At 38.0% G+C, this 17,324-nt stretch overlaps 2 protein-coding genes across 5 annotated transcripts in view; one reads left to right on the top strand and one right to left on the bottom strand.

Moving 5' to 3' along the window:
- Positions 1-17,324, top strand: part of ndfip1 (Nedd4 family interacting protein 1) — a 424,215-nt gene that overhangs the window by 299,708 nt on the left and 107,183 nt on the right. The gene's annotated exons all lie outside the window — the stretch shown is intronic.
- cpeb4a (cytoplasmic polyadenylation element binding protein 4a) lies at positions 994-17,298 on the bottom strand. 4 transcript variants are annotated; one of them, XM_060886996.1, is made up of 11 exons: positions 16,686-17,298; positions 15,332-16,508; positions 11,761-11,851; positions 8,784-8,834; positions 8,651-8,674; positions 8,316-8,492; positions 7,583-7,672; positions 6,869-6,987; positions 6,015-6,129; positions 4,162-4,343; positions 994-2,894 (listed from the first exon to the last, which is right to left on the bottom strand). In XM_060886996.1, exons 2-11 carry the CDS (start codon positions 16,439-16,441, stop codon positions 2,667-2,669), a joined length of 2,187 nt encoding a protein of 728 aa, XP_060742979.1. In that variant the 5' UTR covers positions 16,442-16,508; positions 16,686-17,298; the 3' UTR covers positions 994-2,666. The 4 variants fall into 4 exon arrangements, with proteins under 4 accessions (XP_060742979.1, XP_060742980.1, XP_060742982.1 ...); XM_060886997.1 differs by having other exon boundaries at positions 17,004-17,298; XM_060886999.1 differs by lacking the exon at positions 8,651-8,674.

Below are 17,324 nucleotides of genomic sequence, written 5' to 3'. Positions count from 1 at the left end.
AAAACTGTAATTGTGAACTTCAGAGAAACAGTGAGGACCTTTAGGAACTCTTGAGGAACTTTAAGAAATGCTCCTAAAAAGCCGATTAAGGAAATTCTGTGCAAAATCAGAAATAGTTTGGTTTGTTTAAAACTTATTTCTTAGTGTTAATTATAATGTTCTCATCATTTTTTGAAAATAGTCAAAAATACAATAGATACATATACGTATACAATAGTAAGAATGTGCAATCAGGTGTGTCTCCACTTTTGACAGGCAGTGTACAAGTACACTCATATATACTTCTATAGTGATAAGCATTGATATTTCACTATGGAACATTCCTAATTGTGGTACAAAGTACAGTCTATCATAAACCTTATTTACATTGCTCATAATTTTATTTCCACAATCACTATCAACAGCAGATTGGTAATTTATATATTTCTAAAAGGGTTCCTCCTTTTTATATGTCAATATTTACTTCTGTGATTATATTTATAAAAAACTTAATTGAAAATTATTAATGCCTTACTTTTTTTTTATTTTCTTAATTTTTGCCTTATTACCAGGTGTCTTCATAACAAAGGTACAAAATCTATACCCAACAATCGAGGAAAAAAAAATGAGGTATTGCAAAAAGACATTTTGTTTGTGGAAAAAAAGTGCCTAAATGACTTGGGAAAAAAAAATATATAGAAAAAGTAGTGCATATGTTTATGTTAATGAGAAAATAACCATCTAGAAAACACAGTACAAAAATTAGCAAACCATGTATAAAACAATATCTGTTTCTCTGTGACAGAAAATTCTTCAAAACGCGTTCAGCTACTACACTGCTCAATTAGAACGGCAAAAATTCTTGGGAAAAAAACATGCAATAAAGCACTATCAATACACCACATGGTAATTCTCATTAGCACTACAATATTTGCACAAATTCCCTGACAAGTGAGCAATGTTACTGCTGTTACCATCACAAGCATTATTATTCTTAAGTAATCTTATTAGATGTGTTTTTTTTTAAATCACATGACATGAATACTAGTCTGCCCTACTTATTTTACACAACAGTAATTTCAGGGAGGTGAAGACATTTGTTATCTCTAAGGCTTATCTTTGGTCAGTCTGACTTGCGGAACAGGCGACACAAAAGTGTGCTTACTCCTTGAGATCTTTAGACATATACTGAGCCCATCATGTGAGTAAAATCCAAGATGATGTTAAAGTGATTGCAAGTGCCTGCAGTGAGCAAAAATTAATATGCATAATTATGTAGACTATTAGCAGTATGTCTGCCTCAGTGGCCAACGCAATTCCACCTAAACATGCCAGTGATGCTCAAAGAGCCTTTTAAAAACCTGCATCTTGTTAGTTTTACAGTAGGTTTGGTCTCTTGCTAGTAAGGTCCGAGTGTTTCTTGCTAGAATAGTTACTACGTGTTTATTTGTGCAACTATTTGAGCTTACGGTCTCAAAACTAGTCAACACCATATTTAATTTTTTTTTAATTACAGTGAAATGTGCACCTTTAAAGATCCTGCCTCATTTCTCTACCAAGTCAACTACGTTTTAACATGTAGTTCTGTCCATGTGCCTAATGCAACCCATCACAACAAAAAGGCAAGGTCTCAACAGTAGTATGATAAAAGTAAGACAGCAGTTTAGAGGCGTCACTCTAAACACCTATAGTGACTAATTCTAAAGCATTCAAGTTTTCATGCACACCAAATTAAGACGTTCATTGAATTAAAACTTCATTAATCTAGGTTAGCCGGACCGCAAATGCAGCCAACAGGGTGATTCCCTGGCCAATTTATTCATGCAGGTTCCAGGTGACCTCTCTCTTCCGTCATGTTGAATGTCAATGACACATAATGTAAAGATTTCTGACTTAAATATCTTAAATGTATGTTACATAAAATGTAGATAATGGAACTATAGAAATATAGATCCCATATTCCTGGTATGTAGCATTTTGCTTGGCCTATTCCAGGTTTCTAGTGTTTTTCTTTCTAACAAGATAGCTTTTATTAGCTATGTTGCACAAATGTACCAAAATCATTATGCTAAGCATATCACCATGGCTATACAGTGGTGAAAGGAACAAATTTAATCTGGACAAATAAGTTGGACTCTATTTCATAATATCTAATGTGACAGAGATATATGATATGTTCATTTTTAAGTGTAAACTCGGCCCTGTTGGTTATAAGTTAACAAATGTCAAAGAAAATAATCATTCTTGGATGTGATCGATCAGTTTAGGTGTCTGTATACTGTAAGTGTCTGCCTGTGAATAGCAGAGAACCAATGTACGGCAGCCATTTATTGCTGCATTCAGTGTTTTCAGTTTTTAAACTATTGTCTTGCATGTGACCTCAAAAATCGTCATTTACACTGCATTAAAATCATTCAAGATTTTTTTGCATGTGTGATTCAACAATAAGGAATCAATTAGTCAGTCATTCAGTCAAGTAGGGATATTTACTATTCTTGGCCGACCTATTTGGCGGTCCGGCAAAAAAAAAAAAAAAAAAAAAAAGCTTCTTTTATCATCATTTTTCCAAAAATTAAAAACTTAGAATAAATTATTTTTTAAACTTTAAAAAAAAAATCTAAATAGAAAGAATGTAACAAAAAAAGAAAAAGTGCATGTATGCTAGGTCAGTCATCCTGTGTGCTGGGTCAGTTCCAGCGGAAGGAGATATGGCGAGGCCGGTCTCCTCCCTCCTTCACCAAGGGCTTGTGGAACTCTCGCCCTGCACGCGAATGTATGGCTGCCCAGCAGTATTCACAGTAGTACTGCAGACAGGTGACATTGGCACAGAAGAAGGGTGCAAACTTGCCCCCACAGCGTGTGCCCTGGCACTCATCACACAGCTGGTCATCCAGAACATATGGCTTCACTTCCACCTGGAGAGCAAAAAAGATCATTAGCACAAAAATATGGATAGTAATAAAGGATGGCTGCAATGGAAACTCATGATTTGATTCTGAACATTTTTCGATTAGCTGGTTTAGGTTACAGGCATTGTTCACTGGTGCCACCCAGAGGGCCTGCTACCCTTGAAATATACTCAACTCCCCAAAGTACCTCACTAAAAAATTAGATAAAAATATATTCTTTGAAAGTCTGCATCTTTAAAAACGTGGTCAAAAAGAGTTAAAGTTAAAAGTGTTTGGGTGTCAATTACGCTCTGTAGCTATATTATTAAAAACAGAAACAGCAGCCACTGATGATTCTGATATGAGCCACAATAGATATTTATATTCAAACGCCGAGCAGACAAACAAGTATTTTCATCTAGCTCAGAGCTGCATTGTATAATCTGACACCACTGTCTTTTTCACAAATAAACATTCCACCTGTTATTGTCTTTGCATTTATGTCTCCTAAAACAGCATGGTCTACTAAAATTTCGCAAAAAAAAACCAACATTGCCACTACTATTTTTCTATACAAGTCATTTAGTGGTCGTTCTTAAGGTTATACAAACTAATCTGCAAATGCAAAAGGCATTTGGAATGCTGCTGTGAAATATTATACCTACAATGCTTGTTCCATCAGGTGTTTTACATTTAACAATTGAGAATAAAGTGTAATGTTTGCCTTCCACATGCATGACACACTTGACATTAGTACTATAAGGTTCTATCTGGTTTAAGAATTAATATGAGATATTAGTTAAGATACTACTACTACTAAAAGTAATAATAATAATAATAATAATAATGTTAGTTTAATTGAATGTTGTCAGTCACTGAAAATACTAATCAATCACTGATATTTTCACCTTATATTCCGTTATAAAATATTACTTGCACTACCACTGGTTAGGTAAAGTGGTGTGTGATATTCATTTATTCACAAATAATTTTTGCAATCAATTATAGGTCCCAGTTTTCGATGTCCTGACTGGGCAGCAGTTTCTTTAATTAGCATGAGGTCATTGTAAAGCCACATTGTAGCTGGTCTAGTCCGGTTTTCTCCAATTTCAAATGTTGATTATGGTTCAGGAACTGTAATTGCATCTTTCCAGCCTGGTGTGGTCCATGAAGCTTTGTGATTGGTTGTGTGGGCCAAGAGCTTTAAAATGCTGAGCTGGAACCTCTGATCTAGTCATTTGATTCGCAGCTACTGCCGCCCACTTCCCCCACCCTATTGTGTGCCCTCACGAACCCGTTTATCAATTTCGCCATGCTGCAGCTGCACAAATCGAGCGCTGATAGCAGCGATGTAGCTCTGCTGGTTGGAGAAGGCCACGCGTCCGGCTCCCTTAGGATATTTCAGCTCAGGGTCAGTGTCAATGCCAGCATAACACACCCCTCCATACAGCCTGTCCATTATCATCGCCAGCTCCACTGCCACAGACCACAGAGAAACACACACACACACACACACAGAGTGGAGTGTCAGCATTGCAGCACTGCAGTATAAAAACCTTGTGACTTAGCACTGCATGTCATACGAATAAAAGTGGAAAAATATGTTGTCTTGCGAATTGATATTGATACTTAGCTAAAGTTAGCGTACTGATTGATGTGTACTGACAATGGTGCCTTTAATATACATGGCATATAAATTTTTTTATGTAACTTGTATTAGTCATTGCATGAATCATCTTACTTTTATTTATTTTTTTCAGAATCAGGAACATGTAGCGAAACTGAAAAAAACTGAGCAAAAATGACAATACGTTGACACAATCCTGTTAGACATGACTCTGTGTACTGCACTAGCCCCAAGTACATGTCAAGCTAAAATGAAGACATTTATGTTTTATTTATGTTTTATGTTTATGGAAGGAAGTTCAGAATGGCAAATGGGTAGAATCACAGATGAACCAAAAGTTATAAGTAACCAGTAAACAAGCAAACATACAAAAAAAAAAAAAAATTTGACTAGGACCCATGTTCAAATCAATTCCATAATCTTAGCTGATATGCTAGTTAATACATAAGAGAAAACCACAGCTTTTACCATGTTGTATGATGACTTGATAAATCAACCAAAAGCATGCTACCTGGACACATTAGACTAATTATCTCCAAATGTTAACAAAGCCAATAAAGGTAGCAAAGCTCATATGAATGCCATCTGGTACAGTACCTCTAACATTCTATAAACAAGATCATGCTTTTTTTCCACATCAGACATTTTTACCTTTAAGGCATATTCTTTTAATTATGATGATAATTATTCAGCTGCCTGTGTATGGAGTAAACATACACCATATGGCCGACGTACCAAACACGCATTAATCAAAGTTGCATAGAAACAAGCCCATATCACACAGACTGATGCACAATTGAATTTCTATCCGATTCATGAACCTGCCATATGACAACAAAACAAGCCATGAATTGAATGCAGGACTTTCCCACTAGTCCCTTATGTATGTGATATGGATTTGGCACACCCCAATTTACTCCTATAGATGGGGAACAGGGACAAAGAAAATGTGATCACGTGAACATACCATTTCAGATTTAGTCCTCCTTCGCTGCATTATTGAAGTCAATTAGTGAGCATTAGTGAGGTCAGGCACTGGTGTCAGGTGACAAGACCTGGGCCACAAGAGACTTACCAATTCATCCAAAAGGTGTTCACTGGGGTCTGGAGTCATGGCTCTGTGTAGGACACTCAAGCTTTAGTTTGTCCACTCAAGCTTTAACAAATCATGACTTCATGGAGCTAGCTTTGTGCACTGGGACACTGTCATGCTGGAACAGGTTTGAGCCTCTTAGGTCCATTGATGAGAAATTGTAGTACAAAGTCATGCTAGATGATTGTATGTGTCCATTTTCATGGCAACAGTTTGGGGATGGCTCAAATATTGGTGTGATGGTCAGTTACATTATGTGCAACTAAATTAAATGAAACACATCCTAATTTGAAGCATTGAGCAGGCTACAGTCAGTTCCAGATTTTAAACATTGGACAGAAAAGAAACACATTTCAGTGAGCTGGTAAACAAGTCCGGCTGTCACACCATATCTATCGATCATGTCTTCAAACCCTGAGCTCCATACCTGCTCGAAGAGGTCGTGGCACTCCTCCAACGAAGATGGTTTTCCTGGGGTCCAGAGGCTGAGAGCCATCCATCACAAAATCACTGTCGTTCAGATTCCATGGACGGATTTGTACCTAATAATACACAGCAACATTCTTGGCCTCAGCTGCAAATGACCTATTTTTGTTTTGATATAAATAGAGATGCACTGAGAGCTAATCCCAGGTAATTAATGTGGTTAGAAAATGCACATTATAAAGCATAAGCCTAGTATCATATGTGCATAAATGCACTTGGCCACTTAATAAACTAAGGAAATAATATACCTTGATGCTTCTGATCCCATGACTAAGTATGTTAATACAAACTAGTTTACTGTATTCAAACAAAACATACATTTGTTCTCAGAATTTGTTTGAAAAAAGGGCATTGATTCATCCATAGTAATTGTGTCATCATCACAGAGTTGTGAATTTTAGATTTTATACAAATGAATGACTGAATATTATGTCTGGACCAGAATGTTTATGTGCTTAGATTTGACTGTGGAAAAACCAGACATAATAAAACATGAGCTACAAAAGGTTACATAATGCATTTCATGTAAAACCCTTCAATTTCACAGCTCTTAAAGCTTTTAAAAAACTTGCAATCATTGTGAATTTTGGCACTGCAGCACGGCTCCACTGACCCATATGCTGTGCAAATGGAGCAATGTGTATACAGAAGTCCAGAGTTGCTCTGAAGGTTTATATTTAACTGCACCTACTTTGAGAGCACTGGTGCAAAGTTGCCACTGCCTCTTTTCATGAATCGTGTAGAAGGTTAAAAATACTCAGAGATGGAGTGGATATGCAGGCTGTTGGCTCTTACAGGCTTATCTTTGATGGTAGGGCTCGACACACACAGGTAGAGTTTCCCTTCCTCCTCCATACAGGCATCGATTAGTGCCTGAACTGAGCTCTCCTCTTGAAATAGTAGAAACGCATAACCTAAGAAAAGAGGACGTGTTATTCAAAATAGAGTAATAGCGGCTTCTATAGTTTGTCACAAAAATATATGTTGATATTTTTGTATTAACCTCCATGTTGAGTCTATGTAACAAAGGCTAAACACATACCTCCAGTGTGGATTACTTACAGTGCTTGGACCTAATGACCCAGGTGCCCAGTGCATTTAACTTAATGAACTACTGTATAAAGAAAATCACATACTTAACAACTACGATTTTTCACTGTCCTGTTTAACTTACAACCAATATCTGACTGTAAACATATCTATGATATCTTCTGTTGGATTCAACCTTTGTCCTTGGACAGACAGGCAGGATTTAGCTCATGCCGATAAATTAGGAAAGAATCTATGAATGTATATCACGATCATGTACATATATTAATTAACAGGACTTGATTTAGAACCGAAAATAGAACGGATGTTGCTATAGACACTGAAAGTGCGATTGCATGGTTTAAACCAACATTTACTCTAAAAGGTCCTGATCTTATCCGGATTTGATGATGCATTCACCAATATGGGGGAATAGTCATATTTATCATGACAGAACACGTATAAGGTTATAAGACTTACCTTTGGGTGGAAAGTAGGACTTGCTCTCTGCTTTGTGAGGCCAATCCACAAACAAGTGTCCAAAGCGACGGAAACTAGCAGTGATTTCATCTAAAACGACATTAACACCATTAGCAACAATGCTATCATTTACATATTGGTTATTTTTGCATGAAAGATGTTTTTCAAGAGTTTTAGAGGCATTTCCACTGGAACAACTAGGGATAACTTTAATTCCTGCACCAAATTAGGTACTTTTCTTAGGACTGGAATCATTCAGGTAGAGCTTAGAATGAACAAACCTCTTAACCAAAGATAAATACTAAAGGTAGTTTTATATTAAAAATGCAGCTATCAATACAGAATGATCCTGTAGTGCTTTTGTCATTATATTAGTGGAAAATCAAAATCAAACCTACTCAAATACTTCCATGTTCACTTTCAATTTTGGCATGCACAGCTTGCATAATTCTGTTAACAGTTGCAAAATTCTGTATCAGTAACAATCATGGTTACTGCAGTACAGCGGAAACACAAAACAGGAACTCATCCAGGAACTGTAGCTCTTATTCGGGAGTTTTTGGAACCTTTTTTGGAAACGTGCACATTAACTGCATTGTGACTGAATAGAATAAGCAGCAAATACACCATCTATATATCACATTAGCACAAACTGAAGTGGCAATAAGCCTGTGTGCAGATGCAGAAGTACAGTGGTCAAGAGTTCAATCTACTGGTTGCACTTTCAGATTACCTTCGTCTATATCTGGAGGTAGTCCACCAACAAACACTTTGCGAGAGAATCGCTCGATACGTTCGCCGTTCTGATGAGGAAAGCAGTGTGTGGAACCCAGACCACCTAGACTCTGCTCAGACCGCTCATCATCCCCAAAACTGCGCTCGTCCTCCATAGGGAACAGGGACGAAGGACCTAGCACACACATGTACACTTCATCATCATCACTCAGTGATTAAATGGTAAAAGACAAAAGCATAAATCCAGTTGAGATGTAGAATGTGCAACAGACATTATAACCTGAGCAAAGACCTGATGCCAAACTAAACACAAATACTCCATGCAACATTTACCTCGTCGTCTTCCATAATTCCTTGCTGCATGCAAAGTAGGACAAAATAGATTTCAGAATAGAGATCACTCAGTGAAGTCTAATAATGCGTGCAAAGCACAGAGTAAAGGAAAACTTTGTGTAATATGGCATACCATTTCCAGAGAGAGAGCCTTCTTCAGGTGGATGGGAAAAGCCAAAGCGACCTACAGGTAAATCGAGCACAGACTATAAACATCCTACAGGCCAACATGTAAAATTAGTTCAGTACTGGTCTGCTGTAGATGCATTTGTTGAATACACCAATTTATCAGTCGAGTTATTTGGAAATCTGTCACTTTTGAGCAGAGGTGGGAGTAAGTCACACATGTGCAAGTCACAAGTAAGTCTCAAGTCATGAATGTCAAGTCAAAGTCGAGTCTTTTTTTAATATTTGTCAAGCAAGTCTCAAATTTGCGACTTACAGTAAGTCTGACTCGAGTCAAGTCGAGTCCCCCATCTCTGAATCATTTAACTCAAGTCCGAGTCAAGTCTCAAGTCATGAATGTCAAGTCAAAGTCAAGTCGAGTCTTTTTTTTAATATTTGTCAAGCAAGTCTCAAATTTGCGACTTAAGTCTGACTCGAGTCAAGTCATATGACTAGAGTCCCCCATCTCTGCTTTTGAGCACCAGATCATTGAATATCTACAACTACTATCGTTTTATGTTTCATATCATGTTGTTGACAGTCAAAATTATGGTACATTCACACCGAGTGGCAAGTTACTTGTAGTTTGTCTTTTGTGAGCATTTTCCTTTTAATTTCCTTCTTATTAATGTCCATTAATTTCCAACAAATTCTGCCCGATGTGATTCCGGTGATTCATCTTGATCAATTCCATCCTCTTAACATGAAACTTTCCATAATTTGAACACTTGAACACCACAGACCTAAAAGAAAGACTGTCCTATGCTAATCACGAGACTCTCTTGTGAAATCTATTTACAGATTTCTGTAAAGCTTCTGTAAATGTGGCAGTTTCTGTTGTTAAAAACATTTTCTGTTGATATTCTGTTGGAATATTTTTTTTAGAAAAGTTTTTACTAATAGTAACATAATCATGTAACAGTGATAATATTCAGTCAATATTCTCAAATGAAGAACGTTTTGCTATTTAGCTATGTAACAAGCTTCATGTTGAGGTCCTGGGTAATCATTTCCTTCATTCTTCAGTGTTGATTTAATGCTTTATTAGTTACAGTTTCAGAGGAAATAGAGCACTGGAATAAAATGAAAAATATTCTTATTTAATTTGCCAATTTAGCTTCAAGAGAATCTTTTGTTGAGGTCTGTTGTTTCCTGGGTTGGCTTAGCCATGTATGTCTTTATGCTAAGTATTTAGTCCAATGTCCAGTGTAATTTAATATAAATTACTAGAACAAATTTAAAAAAATAAATGAATGAATGTCAAGTTGTAGATGGTCATATAGTATAAAGTAAACTGGTTTAATTCTGAAAGGCAACTGGGATTTCATATCTCAAAACCTGTCATAGCTGTGTTCTCCAGGTCTCACACAGATACCCTTGTTGGAAACTACAACTTTTATATCCTGATATCACTGAAGTGAGCTAATACTCCATTCAAAGTGTGACTTTGCTGTGTTATTGTTGTAGGGTTGAGCTTTGCTCAGATTAAAAGCCTTGTCAGAAAATCTTGTCATGAGGGAATTTTTGTAATCCTGCCACCTGTCATGTTTCAAAGTCGAAGCAGATTCACTGCTAGTAAAATATTTGCTTTTATATCAAATGTCCGAACACTGTGACAGATATTATGTCGAGAATCAATCAGTATACCAAGTCAGCTGGATTACATCCACATTTTCACTGCTGATGTCAGTAAAGCAGAAATGCTAACGTGCTAATTTTCTATAAATTCTAGAGAAGTATGGAATAATTTAAATGCTCAAATATTTATTCATTACTTTAATATTTGCTTAGGATTCAGAATCATTTCAGAATCATCCAAAAGCAGATCAACTATAAGAACACAGTCACAGCCCTATATTCAGTAAAGGTGTTCTGACACCTTTCTATCATAGCCATCATTCACTTTTTCAGCATGTTGTGCTGTAAGAAAAAAATGGTGGAAAACGGTGATGTAAGAAAAGCTATTTTAAAATAATGTGAGGTGGTGTGGGCATCAAACTAATCTTTTGAGTCAGATGTGGAATTTGAATTGACCACAATAAAATAAAAACATAGATCAAACCTAAAAATATCTTGCATCATTGCTAAACAATGGCTTTTAACATTGGCAAGTTAATAAAAATGTTTAATGGCTATTGCTAGGTTTGCTGCACTCACAAACTCTTCATGCTGTCTGTTTAATAATCAGACAGATGGAAATGATTAAAAACATCAACACAAGCAGTACAAAACATTAAAACATTAAACACACAGACCAGCCAACACCGCTTCAAAACTCCACTCAAAAAAAGCGCTGCTTAGGTTTGAATCGGAAAACATACATTAAGCGTGCTATTGTCTAAAAACAAGAGCCCACGAGTAGTTTACAGTCTTTATATTTCTAAATTAATTGTTGTGGATGGAATTGCCATTCTAATTATATTCTGCCCCATCCTTTAACGCTTCCCAAAAGACATGAGTCTTTTGAGTGAGTTACATGAGTGCTAGCGCAAGGTGAATATTTAGGAAAGGTTTAAAAATATGTCAGGTAAATTGATCATTAAGCGTAAAGACAGCTCTTTGACCATGACTAGTAAGACTTTGGTGTCACATTCTGTTTTTCACCCAGATATAGAGTCTGGGCCTCTGAGCATGCATTTAGATAAACTGTCTATAAACGTCAAATGCTATGAAGATTATTGCAAATTAAATATCACATGACTCCATGACACTCCACTACAAAGCGATACACAGGTCAAGAGGTAACCAGTGTAGTAGGGCAGACTGAAAACACAGCACACCACATCAAAGCATGTAAAAGTGAAACAAAAAGTAATAACAAGAACATCATCCTGACAATTATTTACGTAGTTTTCTTTCCTCCATGAGAATATCCACAGCATTCATTTCAGATGCATCAGTTACCGGGCAAGTGATAGTGCTTTAGATGCCAGCATATTACATACCTTTCAAAGAATCCTGCTCAGCTCTCATAATGTCAATCAGTGAGTTCTCCAGAGAGTGCATGCTGAAGCCATCAAAGGACTGACTGCGCTCCTGTACAGAGCCCAGAAAGAACTGTTAGTAATCTTTAGAGTTTGAGATCCCCTTTATCTGCTCAGTTTTAAACCCAGGCACCTCTAAACTGTGGTATATACACTGTGACACATAATCAAAAGAACGCAAATGAAATTAGATTTCTACACAAAGGTAAGAACCCTACAAAGTAATTTGTAAATAAAATAAATGTGGCTTAAAATAATAATGAATAAAAGTACAGTAAGGAAGACAAATTATGGTAATTAAAAGGAAATTAGAAAAAAGGATATTAAAATGTATTGAAATAAAAAAAAAGATAAAATAAAAGGAGAAATCAGGCCAATTTAGGATTATATAGGTGGAGTTTAGGATATTAAACCCGAGCTTAACGAACCTACAGCATGCCCTTTGGACTGAAGATACAGTGTTCTCAATAGTCTTTCTGTAGGTTTGTGAATAATTGTGTGTTTTATTAACAGTAATGACAATTGGTACTACGATAAGGTCCACACACATATTTGTCTGTGCACTGAAAGTGACTTGCAATAACCCACAAACCTGATCTACCCTGAGCACTGCAATGCAATGGAAGATCTTTAAATACTTAAACAGGTCAGCCTGAGAACCTAGATTGTTTCAGCAACGTGTTGTAATGTGATGAAAAAGTAATAATCCTCATGCTGTGAAGGATTGTACATGACTATGAAGCAGGGCAATGCATGACAGATCACTATCATTTTGTACAATAAAAGTGCTATGAAGAAATAAATGCCCATTGGCACGACACAGAAAAACAGATAGTGGCAGGCAAGATGTTAATATCAGGGTTAGCTGTGGGTTTAATAAACGGTCAAATCTTAAAATCAGCTTTCAGTGTCATTTATATAGAGAATTCTATATATGTTACCAACCTTCATGAAAATTGAGCAGAAATAAAATACAACAGAGATCTGAAGATGTTTTATACATATTAACAATTTTTCTTTAAACAACTTCTCTTAAACAGATTTCTTTTTGGTGACATGCTTGGTTCAAACCTATTTCTGACAATTAGGTGCAACATCCGCTTTGGGAGAATAATAGTAACGAGCCACTTGCTACCACAGATAGAGACACTTGTAGAGGATCTTCGTCCATCGTCTATACAGAACATGTCAAACTTCTCTATAAGTGATGTGACATACGGCTAAGTACGGTGACCCATACTCAGAATTTGTTCTCTGCATTTAACCCATCCAAAGTGCACACACACAGCAGTGAACACACACACACACCGTGAACACGCACCCGGAGCAGAGAGCAGCCATTTATGCTGCGGCGCCCGGGGAGCAGTTGGGGGGTTCGGTGCCTTGCACGAGGGCACCTCAGTCGTGGCCGGCCCGAGACTCAAACCCACAACCTTCAGACTCTCTAACCAATAGGCCACGACTTCTGGACTTTTGAGTTTGTTGTGTGTACTCTCCTTTTCATTTCAGACCACTTGTTTTCAATAGGGTTCACATCCCTATCCAGATACTAAGATGAGGTAACAAACACTTACATTTTTATTGCGCTTTAAGGTGAATTTCATCTACAAAATTCATCTATAACCAAGTTTAAATCATAGATCAAAAGTTTCAAATAATTCATAATTTACAATGCCATCAATCTTTAACAGATACCCGAAGCACCAGCAACAAATGCATTCATATTTCAGTTTGGGCATCAAGTACTTGTACGGAAACCTATTTTCTCCCCTTAAACCAACTGCTGACCTAAAGATTAGACCCAAAACTCAGATCATATAACCATAACATACAAGAACAGATGCAACACCAATGAAAATGAAGTTTTATGTAGCTCATAGGCCTTTTTTGTATATTTCTTTCAGGAACAACAAAAAGCTGGGTGTTTTAGAGGTGACAGAAAATTGTTGCTTTTATAAAATGACAACCCAAAGATTCAACTAAATGCTATGGTTCTTAAACCGTCATAATTGGGTTCTTTTGCTTACACATTTATACTCCAGGTAATCAAAATGTCAAAGGAAGTTATATGGTTTCTGAAAACAGATTTGTTTAAAAAGGTTTGAAAGGTCTTAAGATATTCTTTACAGATTTTGATTTTTAGATTGTTTTCGTTAAAGGAAAAGTAAGGTGTTTGCGTGAACCATAATCCTTATTTTATACAGTAGGATTTTGCTCGTTTTATGAAGGTTACCAATAATTCAACCATAGCGTGTAGTGTATTGAAGGTGGTATTGGAGGAGATGTACAGTGATGATGTGCTCAATGCAGGGTGTAGCTATCATAAATAATGGGTCATAATACAAAGCTTAAAAATGTCAACAGTGATAATGTAGATCCAATGTGGAGCAACAAATACTGTGTATATTTTCACAAGCCGAGCTAATGCCATGCAGTTCCTCATCGTTGTGAACTGTCTGCTAGTAGAACAGGCCTGGTCTAAAAGAGGGGGCAAAAAAGCTTGCAGGCACAATACAAGCTCTGTTCTTGGAATTAGGCTAGAAGCTGTGCAGAGGGGAGGACTGACTAAGCATATGAAACAACAGTGTGTGTTTTCAAAGTCCCCACTGTTACCACTGGGTTCAAATGAGAGCACCATCTAAGTAAACATAAACGGAGCATGCAACAGTAAATATTAACCGGCTAGTATAAGTAGTTTAAGTAATATTATATTATATATATATATAGCTGCTGAAGCCAGGCAAAGAGGAGCTACTGGAATGTGCCAACGTCCCAATGCCAGCTGGTTCTTGGTAGTCAAACCCTGGTAGTATATATATATGTATATATATATATTATATACACACACACACACACATTTATAATTTACACCAAGACTGAATACTAAAATGATATTTAAATATATTTGTAGTAGTATTTGGAAACAAATGCGTGATTAGACTATTACATATTATGTCTCAGCTCCACTGTAGCACCGTGTCATTACAGCATGACAGGTGGTGGAAGAAGGACGATTGACCTTAGAGAAGTCCCTGTTGTTTTTCCCCTTCCTGAAGTCCAGAATTACAGATAATCATGCTGTTCTGAGCCATTAACAACACCAGGCACCATTTATCTTCCTATTTCCATCTAGTTTTGTATCATACAGCCCATCCTCTGACACTGACTCACTCAACTGTGTCTTTTTATATCAGCAACACACAACACTTGGAGAAGTACAATGGCACAGGAACATTGCACATCTGGGATGTGCTCTAACACATCCATCAAACCAGGCCTCAGGAGTGCCTACTAGTCATAATGGGATTGGCCTAAAAGCAGGTCTGGATGGCAAACAGCTATGAACATACATTGACACAATGTGCTTTCATGTATCATGTGACTGGATGTCACCAGTATTTCGGTTAATTTTTTTCTGAAAGATTCTCCATATTCTCACTATATATTTATTACTCCCTGAACAGATTCAGGCCTTGTTCCTCAATAGAAACAAACAAAAGATAAATTAGCACACATGCTCAAGGTCTCTTACCTGAAAAGGAAAGAAGCTGTCATTGCGGTTTATGCTGTCCTCCATCCATGGCTTGGGGTTGAAGCTTGAGCTGTTACGGGCATACTTCTGTGAAGAAGCCTGGTTGTTTGGGAAGGATTTCTTTAGGGGTGAAATGGAGTTAATTGCAGTCATGCCTCCATTCAGGCCTCGCCTGTATTCTCGCCCCTGAGATCCTCCCCACCCTCCATAACCTCCACCTGGACTCCACGAGTTGGAGGAAAGGGTAGAGGATTGACTCTGATAATTTCCCCATGGTGAAGGTGGTTTATTTAGGTTATTCCCCAAATGAGAGAGCTGGCTGAACGCAGCATTGCGGTGGTTAAATGGAGGAGGATGTGGACTGGCAGGGGACCTGCGATTCTGCTGGTGCTGATTGTGGGGGTGCTGGAAGTGAGGAGGAGGAGGATGGTGCTGGGATAGTGGTCCGATCTGATGGGAAAAACTCCCCCCAAACCCAGGACTTGCATGATGAGAGAAGTTTTGGAACAGCAATGGAGGGGCAGCATTAGCAGTGGTGGCAGTTTGGCTAAAGAAACCCACCTCTTCCATCATGGCAGAAGGGTTGGCGGGAATAGCCGTGGACCAGCTGCTGAAGCCAGGCAAAGAGGAGCTACTGGAATGTGCCAACGTCCCAATGCCAGCTGGTTCTTGGTAGTCAAACCCAGATAACACAGGTGATTCAATCCGGAGACCTTCTTTTCCATTGCCATTTTCTACAGCCCCCTTGTCCAGCTGACCTTCCTCTGGCATGGAGTTTTCCAGTTCAGACATGATGTTCACAGTCTCTTGGTGGCCCTGAGGCGTCCGAGGTCGCTTTTCCTGTCCTTCTTGGTCTTCTTGTTGCTGCTGTTGGGCCTTAGATTTGTCAGACTCCAGTATCTCATCTTGCGTATTAGCATGGGCTGTTACGGCAGGAAAAAGCCAAGTCGATCCTGCATTCCCACCGCTGCTCGGAGTATTGTTTATGAAAGCAGGTGGGCTTGATGGCTGGTGGACCGGATGTTGCAGGTGCGGGTGGATTCTGACTGGGAAAACTGCTTTGTTAGATGTGTTGTTTTTAACCAGGACTCCAAAACTGTAATCCCCCATTTAGAAAGCCTAATCCAGTATATGTTGGTTCCTTATTTTAAAAGAATCCTTCTAGTTCTTTGAATATCTTGGGAGAAAGGGGGGGAAATGTTTTTAATCCATGCCAGAGACAATTAATTAATATTCATATTCATTCATTCATTCATTCATTCATTCGTTCATTCATTCGTTCATTTCATCATTCATTCATTCATTCATTCCACATTCACACAAAACAAAACCCTTTGGTTTAAAAAGCACTTGCCTGTAGAAAGCATCTGATCTGCTTCCTGATGTTATTAGAATAAAAAGCTCAATGCATTTGACAAAACCTTTATTCCAATCTACAGCATATGTGCAGGAAGTAAACCGTGTGGACGAAATTTCATCCACTGCATCGTTTTATGGTCCAGACGAAGACAAATATCATTTAAACCGAAACGCAAATATCGTGCTAAACACTAACCAGTACACCTTACACCAAATGGATCATTGTGATGATGATGATGATCATGATGATGATAATAACGCGATGCCCTTCCGCTCTCGTGATATCTAATCAGAGAAAAGGAAATGGACCTACCGTTTTTTTTTAATCCTCCTTTTCTCGCCGGTGACCTACTCGGTCTCGACCATTTAACTACGGGAAAATGTTGATGACGTTTCCTGTGTGTGTGTGTGTGTGTGTGTGTGTGTGTGTGTGTGTGTGTGTGTCCCTTCTGTCACAGCCACACAGGAGGGTTTTCGGCCATTGGAGACCTCTCTGAAGGGCAACCGGTGAATGTCTGGCCACGTTAGATAATATCCGGCTCTGAAATCTCGCTGATATGTCTGTGTGAGCGCGCAGCCTGTCTGTGTGAGCGCGCAGCCTGTCTGTGTGAGCGCGCAGCCTGTCTGTGTGAGC

The sequence above is a fragment of the Tachysurus vachellii genome, chromosome 14, assembly GCF_030014155.1.
Source record: "Tachysurus vachellii isolate PV-2020 chromosome 14, HZAU_Pvac_v1, whole genome shotgun sequence".
NCBI lineage: Eukaryota > Metazoa > Chordata > Actinopteri > Siluriformes > Bagridae > Tachysurus > Tachysurus vachellii.
Note: the sequence above shows the minus strand (reverse complement) of the source record. Positions and strands in the feature narration are given on the sequence as shown.

Excerpts from the sequence above, each read along its gene's own strand:
- cpeb4a (XM_060886996.1), bottom strand. The coding sequence starts at position 16,441 with ATGGGGGATTACAGTTTTGGAGTCCTGGTTAAAAACAACACATCTAAC. Across the intron at positions 11,852-15,331 it reads ACAGCTTCTTTCCTTTTCAG|GAGCGCAGTCAGTCCTTTGA; the intron begins GTAAGAGACCTT and ends GGCTCTGTACAG. Across the intron at positions 4,344-6,014 it reads GCCACGACCTCTTCGAGCAG|TGGAGCTGGCGATGATAATG; the intron begins GTATGGAGCTCA and ends GGTCTGTGGCAG.